Source organism: Thalia democratica, chromosome 3 (genome assembly GCF_965202585.1).
Source record: "Thalia democratica chromosome 3, ktThaDemo2.hap1.1, whole genome shotgun sequence".
NCBI lineage: Eukaryota > Metazoa > Chordata > Thaliacea > Salpida > Salpidae > Thalia > Thalia democratica.
The window spans coordinates 40062992-40074976 of record NC_139167.1 but is presented as its reverse complement, the minus strand read 5'-3'; the positions used below and the strand labels follow the sequence as shown (position 1 = coordinate 40074976).

Genomic DNA, 11985 nt, shown 5'->3' with positions numbered 1-11985 from the left:
CTCAACTTTAAACAATAAATAATGCAAGTATTCATTCCAAAGTTTTCAATTTTACAACATATGTAAAGAGTTGCATTTCATGAAATGTTTATTTATAGTTTAAATGTAAACAAATGTAAATTAGTCACGTGTACAAAATGAGCCAATCACGGTAGGTGTTTAATTTTAATTGACGAAAATGACTCTTATTAATTTTCACAGGGTTTGTTTTTGAAAAAAGTACTTTTCAGTATGCTCTTTTTTACCTACTAGATCCGGGTCCGGCCGGATCTCTGTTAGGATCCGGCCGGACCCGGATTCGGACTTTTTTTTCAAATTAGAATCCGGCCGGAACCGGACCCGGACTTTTTTTTCAAATTAGAATCCGGCCGGAACCGGATCCGGACTTTTTTTTCAAATTAGAGTCCGGCCGGATCCGGATATCAGACAAAAATGGCAATATCCGGCCGGACCCGGACCCGGATAGTGAGTCCGGTACATCACTATAATACAACTCACATATGTAACTCACATACAACTCACATATGTAACCGTTACATATACAACACATTCTTAATAATCGTAGTTTTGTTTTTGGGAAAATTATTTTGAAGTCTTTAAATTACAACATTTTAAATGCTTGAACTCACATACACTTAAATCAAATGCAGACAAATACCTCCAAATGAATGACATAAATAGCACTCAAAATATTTGGTCCTTGGACCTGGTGAACAAAAAAACCTTTCGGTTGTCGAGTCGCACACCACGGATACCTTTTAACGTCTTGTTCAGGACTTGATGTGGAAGATTTAAGTCCTTGGGGGCATGAGCGTTTGAATTTCATATAATTTAAGAAAATTATTCATTTCAATAACATAACAACTCTATGTGATTTTTTTTTTAATTAGTATAAGTTTGAAAATCCCAATTGTACCTAAAGCCTTTTAATTTAGCTCTCCATTCTAAATCCAAAAATATCTAACTTAGATTTCAAAATCTAGTTTAGTTAGCAGAATTTTTATGCTCTCCAGCCTACCTTTTGCATATTAGACTCCACTTAAGTTTTGTAATCATTGGAGGAAAAGTCATTTTCAATTGGACTGTACATTGCCCACCCCTAGCTTACATTTTCACTTAATTCTGGAATGGCTTATAGAAAAGTTAAGAGTTAAAGCAAAAGGTAGTCAACTGGTCAAATTAAAAAAAATACCATACACCACAGTATTCTGAAAAATAATCATCTAAAAACTGATTTTAACTTTTTATAAGAAAACTAGTAATGAAATAATCATTAGTTTGTTCTGAAAATTTATGAGCAGTAAGAAAACCTTTAAATATAATAGATAAATGTATTATTAAAAGTTTAAGATGCATCTTATGCAGGTGCGTACCTTACACAAATGCATACTTCTTAAAGTAGTTACCTTATAGTAACATCTATTTTGTTAAATTATGGTTAGGAGCCTAAATTTAATGAACTTGAATGTAGTTTCAATTTGATATTTGTGCAACAGCATCCTTTTTTTAACTATGCCATATTTTTTTCATATTATTATGGTAAAAAAACATCAGTCTCAAACTCTACCCCTTGCAACAATAAACGTTTTCTGGGGAACATATTAAAAGCATCAAATATAAATATAACATAAAAATATCAAAAACATATTAAGGGCATAGGGGGGTCCACCTTGATTTTTACAAGTTGATCTTATTTTATAGAGTTTTATCTGAGCTATCAGACATTTTTAACTGCTTGAAAAAATTAAAAGTATTTTTGAGATATGAGCAGTCCAAGTCGGTGACCTCAATAGGTTCCTAATGGAAGGCGCAAACTAAAAACACGTAAAAAGACCATTTCACTAAAAATCTATCTCCTCCTTCATTTTTAAGCAATCTTCTTTAGATTTTTACAGAAAGTGTATTAATAAATTTTAAAAAGATTGAATGCAGGATTATTTTTAATTTTGAATAAATAAATTTTTATTAAATAAAAACTACCTATTTTTTTGTTTTTTTTATCTAATTTTTTTTATTTTTTAATATTTTTACAATTCCAATGTTCAAAGTCTTTTAAACTGTAAAAAGAACGTTTCCTGGAAATTTGAGGTCTCTATCTCAAAAAATGAAGGAGAAGATAGGTTTTTAGTGATTTTTTAAATTTCTGAGAAAATTGTCCTCAAAAAACTTGCGGTCCATACGTTTGTATTGCAAGCTTTTTATAAAAGTTATAATATCTCAAAAGTTAAATAATATTCTTTAATTCTATAAAAACTGGCTTGTAGTATGTACTTTAAGCTTTTATATAAGATCCAATATTATTTTTAGTAAAAAAATGTCGGACCCCCTATGCACTCAAAAGTATAATGTTTTATAAAATACTCAAGTATGGATCAACTGCATCAATACTATTTCAGGTAATGAAAATAAATATATATATACAGACACAATTATTTAAATGATCTGCAAATTACAGAACATTTGTTGTTATTGTGACCTAGATAGCTGTAAAAACAACCTAATATTTTTTCACCTTAATAAAAAATTTTAAACTGTTTTGTAATTTATAAAGTTTGTTTTTGTTTGAGGTTTTTGTGTAAAACTGTAAGCTTATTAATGGCATAGGGGGTCTATCTTAATTTTTTAAAGTTGATCTTATTCTGAGTTTTATCTGAGCTATCAGAAATTTTTAACTGCTTAAAATATCCAAGTAATATTTGAAATGTAAGTGATCAAAGTCAGTGTGCTCAATAGGTTTCTAATTGAAGGCGCAAACAAAAAACTCAAAAAAAAAGACTATATAATTAAATATATATCTTCTCTTTTATTTTTAAGCAATCTTCTTCAAATTTTCACTTAAAGTCTAATAATAGAATTTAAATAGATTTATAGCAGGAGTTTTTATAATTTAAAAAATTAAAACTTTATAAAAAAAAACAGCTGTTTTTTTATTTAAAGGTTTTTTAAACTATAAAAAGAACATTTCTTGAAAGTTTTAGGTCTCTAGCTCAAAAAATAAAGGACAACATAGATTTCTAGTGATTTTATAAATTTCTAAGAAAATTGATCCTGAAAAATTTGCATTCCATACGTTTGTATCAGAAACTTTTTACAAAATTTACACTATCTCAAAAGTTTAATAAGATTTTTAAATTCTATAATATAATTGTATTATAAAAGCTGGTATGTAGTTTATACTTAAAGCTTTCATTAAAGAGTCAATGTTAATTTTTGTAAAAAATGGTGTTTGACTCCTCCTATGCCCTTAATTATAGTTGAGTATGATCTAAAACAGTTATTATGCAGTTGTTTGTGGAGGATCCATATTCTTTTAATAAAATTACAAATTGATTTTATCAGTGGTCTTTGAATAAAAAAAAATCCTATTCAGCTGTTTTTAATTAGTAAAAAATATAAGAGTCGTTAGTTTTTTCAGATAATAAGATAATTAATCTTTAAATCAGTTTTTGCATATATAATTGAACTTTTTAAATTTATAAATTTTTACAATAAGTTAAATCATAATTAGAATAAATTACTAAAATCATAGTTTTTGTACCCGGTAGATGTATTTTTTTGTTTAGTTACAAACAAATTAATGTTTATCCAGATGGTTTTATATAAAGCATTCATATTTTCAATATTGTTGGCTGGTTCATCCTTTGCCTCAAATGATGACCAAATAAAAAGTTTGCCAGGATTGGCTGTTATGACATCTTACAAACAATACAGTGGATATCTTGATGCATCTGATACCAAAAGGTTTCATTATTGGTAAGTGAGAACAGTTTTATTATTTCTACAAACTTATTTGCAATTTAAAGTGGTTGTATTACTACTACCATAATTTCAGTAAATTAAATAAATATCATATCAATTTGTTATTCAATATTTTAAGTTATAATTTTAGTTTGGAACTGTTTTTTTTTTGTTAATTTTTTATATAAAATTTGATTTTTTAATATAAAAAAAAATCTTTCTGACAGAATTTTCTAAATATATCAAGGAACACTTCCTAAAAGTTTGAGTTAATTATCTCAAAAAACGTAGGAGAAGATAGATTTTTAGTGAAATTGTCTATTTTTGCCATTTTAGTTTGCGCCTCCCATAAGGAACCTATTGTTGCCTCCGATAAAATTTTTTAAATATGTAAAAAGCATCTTGTAGCTTAGTAAAAACTATATAAAATAAGATCAAATTTCTAAAAAAGTGTTTAACCCCCCTATGCCCTTAAATGAATGCTATTTGTGGTATTAAAAAAAGCAAAGTAATATATTTTTCAATTCATGTACAGTTGACTAATATAGTAAGCAATAAAGTATAATATAAACACCCAAAAGCTTAAGTTTGTTCTAGTTTGTTTGTTACTTATTGTTTCATATGCTTTCTAAAGGTTTGTGGAGTCACAAAATTCACCAGCAGATGATCCTCTTGTGTTGTGGTTGAATGGGGGACCTGGCTGCAGCTCTCTAGATGGACTCTTAAGTGAAAATGGACCACTTCTAGTTAGTTTAAAAAGATATGTTTGGTTTAAGTTTTGTAAAAGTTTTTCTTAATTTAAATGAGATAAAAAAATATTTTCAAGCTTTTAGGTATTAAAAGCATATAAATGAGTCAATTTGTTTTATTACAAGTTTATTTGAACAACTTTCTAAGCAAGTAGGTTTTTTATGGTCAACTGAATCTACTTGCTTGATTTGGCCTGATCTGGCCATAGCTTGCTTATATCTAGGTCCAACAAGTTTTCTATATTGAAAAAAAGTTGAATTTAGCTTTGTAAATAAGGTCTCGTCTGATTACAGTCTAATCTAAAATTAGATTAAAGCTGGAACTTTATTAAAATCAGAATTGACCCGATCTTAGCAAGCTATGGCTGGATTTGACAATTAGATCTGGTAGGTCACTAGTTTTTTACTACTTTTAACTTTCAATTTAAACTACTTTATCAAACAATGATCAACAAACAGATATAGCATTCTCTACTACTTGATTCTCATATTTTATATATACAAAAGAAAAATTTAAAACTTATGAAATTAATGAATAGAAATGATTAAATTTGCACATTAACAATAATTGACAATATTACATGACTGAGAATTAAAGTTATTTTTATTTAAGAGATCTACTTATAATTTTTTTTTTTAATTATCTATTGTTTATATATGGGAGAGACTTGAGGTCATAGTTTGAAACTTACACTAGATATTGTAAAATGATGAAGAGCAAAAAAAAGGTCTTTGGCGTTTTTAATGGTAGTTTTGAAACTTAACCTAGATATTGTGAAAAAGTTTCAGGAGTTTTAGGGGGCCATAAGCTGTAAAAGGGGGAGCCACAAGGCCATAATTTGAAATGTACACTAGATATTCTGGAGTTGATGATGAAGAGCAAAAAAAAAGGCAGTTTTAATGGTAGTTTTTTGAAAAATCTTGTTGGAAGGGGCCTTTAATTTCTTTAAAGGGGGCCTTTAAAAAAAGTTAGGGAAACCCTGCTCTAGACAGAGAAACACTTGTAGAGTTTTTTATTTTAAGTTTATAACGGAGGTGTTTACACATTGTTACAGTTGAAAACTTAATTTAGTTAGCTCATTTTTTACAGATTAACAATGATGGCGAGACACTAACAAACAACCCATATTCATGGAACAAACAGACAAATGTTTTGTATTTGGAGTCACCAGCAGGAGTTGGCTACTCATATGACACAAAAGGTAACACAAAAACAGGAGATGATGAAGTTAGTTTTGCTCTCAATAGTTTTTATAATGCAATAAAATATTCTTATCAAAAAACTTAAACAAAAAAAAATTAAAAATAGTAGTTAATTAACAATCCATTTCATGTTGTCAACCTTGGTTTTAATGTTATAATAATGTTTAAATAAATATTTATCCATTAAATCAGGTTGCACAAAATAATTTGAATGCCTTGTTGCACTTCATGAAAAAGTTCCCTCAGTTTGCCAAAAATGAATTTTTTATAACTGGTGAAAGTTATGCTGGAGTTTATTTGCCAACTCTTGCTGTTAAACTACTAGAAAACAAGTCGTTCAACTTCAAGGTAGTCTTTACTTAGATTGTTTTTCAGTTATAGATAAGTATCGCGTATTGATAAAAAGGTTTAGTTTAAAGCTTTTATATCAAACTATGTATAAGTATTTATTATTTTAAGTTTTCTATTGCTATAAGTTATTTTTTGATAGAAATAAGTTTTTATGTTTATATTAAACTAAGTTTTTCACATATTTTTATGGTCAAATGCTTTGTAACATCTTTGTTTGTTAAAAGTATATAATTAACATTAAGTTGATAAAAACTAAAGATTTTATATCTTTGATAGGTCCTTAGTCAGTTTTTACAAGTTTGTTAAACTTTGTTTTTTTTGTTATATTTATAAACACTTACTGATTAAAAGATATTTTTATTTTCAAACTCTGCAAATTAACTACAGTAATATATATTTTTTAGCTTGTAACTATTTAACTCATAAAATGTTTATACTCTTTTGACAATAGTGATATGTAAAAGTAGTAAATACAATTGTATTCTTTGTTTGTGCTACTATAATAGTTATATTTGAATGCACTTATGTGTAAATGCATTTTTAGTTGTATTTAACAGTTAGTAATAAGAAAATTATAGTTATAGCTAATAAAAAGGCTAGAACTCATGTTAATTAAGTATTTATTTTTATCTTTGGCGTTGTAAATATTGAAGTTTTTTTTATAAAATTAATAAAACCATTAGCATACTTGACTGTTTCTAAAAGTTCAAAAGTGTAAATACATTTAAAATCTACAACAATATAAATCAACTATTTAAAACACGTTTCAAAATGACATAAAGTACAAATGTTTTATGAAACCTGTTTTTTTTTTTGAGTTATTACTTAAATTATAGTAGATCTTTTTTTGTTTCTCACAACTGCTATGATTTTTCTGGATGGTCGTGTGTTTCACCTTAGTGAAATTATTTAATATAAGTATAATATTTGTTTAATAACAAAAATTTTTTAAATTCTTCTTTGTATAAAACTTTTAAGATATAATGTGATGAGGTGTTAACTCCTTTTAATACATACAAGCAGAGCTCATTGGAAAATCAAAACAGCCAGTTTCTTTTATTTTTTAGAAAATATACATAACACATAAATAGATAATTTTGCTTGCTTTTTTTAAAGTACTTTAATCTTTTACAGACTCTGGAAAGACGTCGTAAGACAATAAAGTGTTTGAGTACAAAAATTGTCGTTTAAAAAAACATAGCTAAATATTTTAAAGATTTCTTGTCTTCGTTGCGTCTTATAGGCTGCTTATTTAACCTTAGTTTTTTGTTTTGGTTAACAAATTAGAAAATAAATATCATGAACCTTGTAAAAAGACTGTGGTTTAAATGTTTGAAACTTTAACGTAAATGATAAATACAGAAATATAGAAAGCTAAACATATATTGTTATAAATTTTTCGAAACTAGACTTTTTGTTTTTAATACGTTTTAATTTAAGCGTATTTAATAAATCGCAGGGAATGGCAGTTGGCAACGGACTATCAAGCATGGCATTGAACCAATACTCGGATATATTTTTCGCTTACTATCATGGTCTATTCGGAAATGAGTAAGATCTCGTTTTATGCAACAATTATGACGTAACAAAAGTTTAATATTAATTTGTGTTTAGTTGTTTACATTTAAAATGTTTTTATTTAATATGTGTCATAACTAGCATATATTCTTAGTATTTTTTGCTTCCAAGAATATAATATGTATATTTTTTATTATATACTTTACTTGTAGTATCTTAAGAACTATCTTATTTTTTCAATAAATTGTACTTACTGTTTTGTATATACTGTTAGCTCTTCCTTATATTTATAATTATAAAAGGCTACTTCAGCTGGTATCAATTTAATTGCTTTTCATTACAATAAATTCAAATGAGAATAATATATACAGAGTACAGCTGTTTTTAACTTAATAACAGCTGTACAAGCCTGTTTGTTCCAATTTATTGTAGATTTTATTTCAATTTACTGAATAATAAAATAGTGTTTTTTGTAAAGTAAATTTGTTTTATAAATAATTGCAGCTGTTGAACAAACAAGCACAAAAGACAAACAGTCATTAACTTTAATAATTGCAAGTTCTATGACTTTGTTGAGTCATTTTGTTTAAAGCTGGATATCAAAGCTGTATGATAAACAAAATTAAAATTTTATAGTGTTATTTTAGTATGTAATAATAATATTAAATGGGTGCACTAATACTTTTTATTACTAGTAAAGTATTCAAAAGTTTTCACTGTTTTCGGATGTAATTCTGTATTTTTTAGGTTATTATAAAACGAAGTTGTTACAATTTAAATGAAGTGTTTTTGTTATTCTACAACTTATTGAATATAATTTTAAACAGATTGTGGAAGCCGCTTTCAAAATATTGCTGCAATAACAACGTGTCTGCTGAAAACTGCCAATTTCCCAACAGTGATGGAAACTGTCAAGATTACGTTAGTTAATTAAAAGTATATCAGTTTTTATGTTAGTTTTTTATATATTAGTTTTTTATATTAGTATTTTTAACAGAAACTTTCATTTGAATTTGAATATCTTTCACTGTATAATGATTTTGCGTGTAATTTCAAATATGGTTTAGACTGAGCAAGCGAACCAGCTGATTTACAACGCCGGTCTGAACTACTACGCGCTGTACATGGATTGCGCCGGCAGTGAAAGCGCGAGTCCGAGCGGTCACATGTTGAGGTACGCAGTCGACATGAACATGCTGTTTCCTGATAAAACGCTCACTCAGCTCATCAAGAAACTTCCGAGGACTCAACGAGTTTGTTTATTGTTGTTTGCTAATTGTTTTTTTATGTATGAATTTATGTTGTATATGTAACAGTTGTATCGTTTTTAAATAGTTTTGTCTAGGATTGAAAATGGAAATAAGCTAGTATGAAGTTAATTTTTTTCAATGAATTTTTAGAGCAATTATGAATAAAGCTATCAATCAAAATTCAAATTTTAAAAAGAAAAGATGTTGTTGTAGTTATAACAAAAAAGCAATCAAATTAAATTTTAAGGAAATTATGCCTGTTTTTCTAATAGATTTAGTCTTTAATTATATTTTTTGACAAAAGTTTAGTATTATTTTGTTATTAAATTTAGTTTGCAATTATATGAAAATTTTAACTATTCAAAAATATAAATTTAAGCGTTTCTTAACACAGATCCGAGTAGTTTCTTGGTTTTCATAGCTCTGTTGAAGTGTGTTAACCCGTTAACACACAGAAACTTGCGTTAGTGTAATAAAGAAAGAATACTGTTTAATTTTTTATTAATATCAAAATTTTATTCATATAAAGCTAAATACTAAAAATAGACCTAAGAAACTAAAAAATTTAGTTTTTAAACGCAAGTTAGTTTATGGTTGGCAACAGAAAGTTGGATATAGTAAGGACATGTATGGTAACACTCCACCTTGTATCAACTCAACTGCAAGTACCAACTATCTGAATAGAATGGACGTGAGGAGCGCCCTGCACATCGAACCTAGTCTTCCCAAGTGGGATGTTTGCAAGTCAGTTGTTTGTTTATTTAGTCTAATAATAAAAGTTTTTTTTTTGTGTTTTATTAATACCAGTTTTTTGCTGAGTACTGCTTAGTGTTATTTTAGTTTATAAATTGAATGATAAACAATAAACATACTAATTAAGTAGTTTAAGATGCTGAAATTAATCTAGATTCTATGAAATCTAAATATGTAGTGGTTTTTTGATTTAGTTGTTTTCGGATAAGTCTTGTGTGTATACTAATTAAAACAGAAAATCTTTAGGTGTTTGTACTTAAAAGACAAAGTTTTTGTAAACTAAAATTAATGCATCTAATTAGTATACTCAGTTCTCTTTATTACCTTTTTTAGTTTCGAAATAATAAACAAATTAAAAATTGTTTAAGCTGTAAACATGTTTAGTTTTAAGCTAGATTATCTTTAATTTGTTTTATAAAATTTATAAATCAACATTCGAACGACACTTAAGACTAACAATATTTATGTAAATATAATAAAACAGCATGGATGTAAATGAACATTACGATCGTGAGTACCCAGACATGCAAAGTCAGTACAAGAAAATAATGCAGACACCAAACTTCAGAGTTCTTATTTACAATGGAGACACAGACATGGCCTGCAACTTTCTTGGTCAGCAATTTTTCTTACTATTCAAAGTTACTAATTTTTTGAACCGTGTTTTTTTAAAGTGTAAGGGCGAATAAATTGATGATAAAATAAATATCTGTTTCTATAACATTTATTTCGAGTAACACTTGTAATATTATTTTACATCGCACAATAATTTAGTTAAACAGAAGGTTTTATTCTTTCACAACAATCAGTTGGAATTTAAAATTTTCCAAGTAATTATTTAAACCAGTGGTTATCAAGCTGATCAAAAGCTATGCACCCCAATGTGCTTTTCATCATGAATGTCTAGTTTAAGTTTCAGAATTTGCCTTAAAAACACTTATGACTTTTTTTGCTCTTCATCAAGAACTCTATAACATCTAATTTAAGTTTTAAATTTTAAAATAGTTTTTCATGCACCTCAAATATATTTCATGCACATTTTTGATAACCACTGATTTGAATGAATGATAATATAGCACGTTCGGAATGTGAGAAAGTTTTTTATTGTATTTACTAACTTCTTGATTTTGAGTCAAAAAAATAATTTAATTATCTTTGTTCAAATTTTACAGGAGATGAATGGTTCGTGGACATGTATATGACGTCATACATGGAAGCTTACAGGTCCAGGCAACCATGGTACGTTGAGGGGCAAGTTGCTGGGTTTCACAAAATTCTCACCCAACCCCAAACAAAATCGTCCCTTCATTACACCACGATAAGAGTAAGTAAAATTAGTTGAAAAATGAGCAAATTACAACTGTATAAACGAATTTAGTTTATTTACTTATGTAAAAAATTTGTTATTATTTTCACAGGGTTAGTTATACTTTGATGAACCTTAGAAATTAAAACTTCTATTTTTATAAGTTTTTGATAGTAACGTGTATATTTTAAGATGAGGTTGTAAGTTTTTTTTTTTGATGTTCTAAAAACAATATTTATCAATATACTCGCAGACTCAGCCAAATTGTTTTAAGTTTTTCATTATATTAAAAATTTTTGGAATAGGTAGACTTGTATACATACAGCTATAAATGTATACAGCTATAAATGTATATGTACAGCTATAAAGATTTTGTATCAGCTAACATAGACTGGATTTTTTTAGGGAGCTGGCCACATGGTTCCCCAATGGGCGCCAAAGAAAGCGTTTGTCATGTACAACAAGTTCATCAAGAACGAGGAGTTTTAGTACTTTTTATAATTTTGTATCGATGTATGATAAAATCATACCACTGTTGTTTTGCATAAATTAACTTGTATTACATTCGATTTGTTTACAAGTGATTTCTTTTATCAACTAATAAATATCGATTTTATTCATTTAGCTAAAAGAGGCGACATTTTTTACAACGTTTTATTTAACATTTTATTGCAATAAATTTTTATTTTGATTATTTCAAACAATACACTGTACTATTTACAAAAAAGTGTAATTTTTTATAGTTTTTGCTGTAAACATATTTTTTTATACTTTTTTTATTCAAAAGTAAAAAGCTTCTTTTCGCTGTTGTGTTGATAACTATTTTTACCGCAATAGAGGGAGTATATTTTGTTAATAAAATTAAGTCATATGATATGCTATTTTTGTTTAACGTATATAACTACTAACGTGCTACTACTAACTCGTAGGTTTATCAAATTTATCTTATCTTTTGCAGCTTTCTGGTTGAAGTAGCAAAGTTAAATTTATATGAAAGGAATCTGTTTATTTATTAAAAAAAGTGTATGTAATCTTAAGGGTTCAAACTTTGTTTTTTTTTAAACTGTATATAAAAAAAAGAATTACTTCAATAACCTGAAACTCAACTCTTTTGAAA

General features: G+C 27.2%; 1 protein-coding gene across 1 annotated transcript; it reads left to right on the top strand.

Moving 5' to 3' along the window:
* The first annotated feature begins 3593 nt into the window (after window positions 1-3593).
* LOC145831209 (lysosomal protective protein-like) lies at window positions 3594-11726 on the top strand. The gene is made up of 11 exons (XM_082938349.1): window positions 3594-3753; window positions 4373-4484; window positions 5578-5715; window positions 5883-6038; window positions 7501-7592; window positions 8387-8480; window positions 8627-8812; window positions 9414-9553; window positions 10047-10177; window positions 10735-10886; window positions 11274-11726. The coding sequence occupies exons 1-11, from the start codon at window positions 3689-3691 to the stop codon at window positions 11355-11357; spliced, it is 1350 nt and encodes a 449-aa protein (XP_082794475.1). The 5' UTR covers window positions 3594-3688; the 3' UTR covers window positions 11358-11726.
* Window positions 11727-11985: the final 259 nt, after the last annotated feature.

What these genes read in the sequence shown, in the direction of transcription:
- LOC145831209 (XM_082938349.1), top strand. Translation starts at nt 3,689, where the DNA reads ATGACATCTTACAAACAATACAGTGGATATCTTGATGCATCTGATACC. An exon ending in ACCAAAAGGTTTCATTATTG is followed by an intron (nt 3,754 to 4,372) that starts GTAAGTGAGAAC and finishes TGCTTTCTAAAG; the next exon opens with GTTTGTGGAGTCACAAAATT. An exon ending in GTGAAAATGGACCACTTCTA is followed by an intron (nt 4,485 to 5,577) that starts GTTAGTTTAAAA and finishes CATTTTTTACAG; the next exon opens with ATTAACAATGATGGCGAGAC.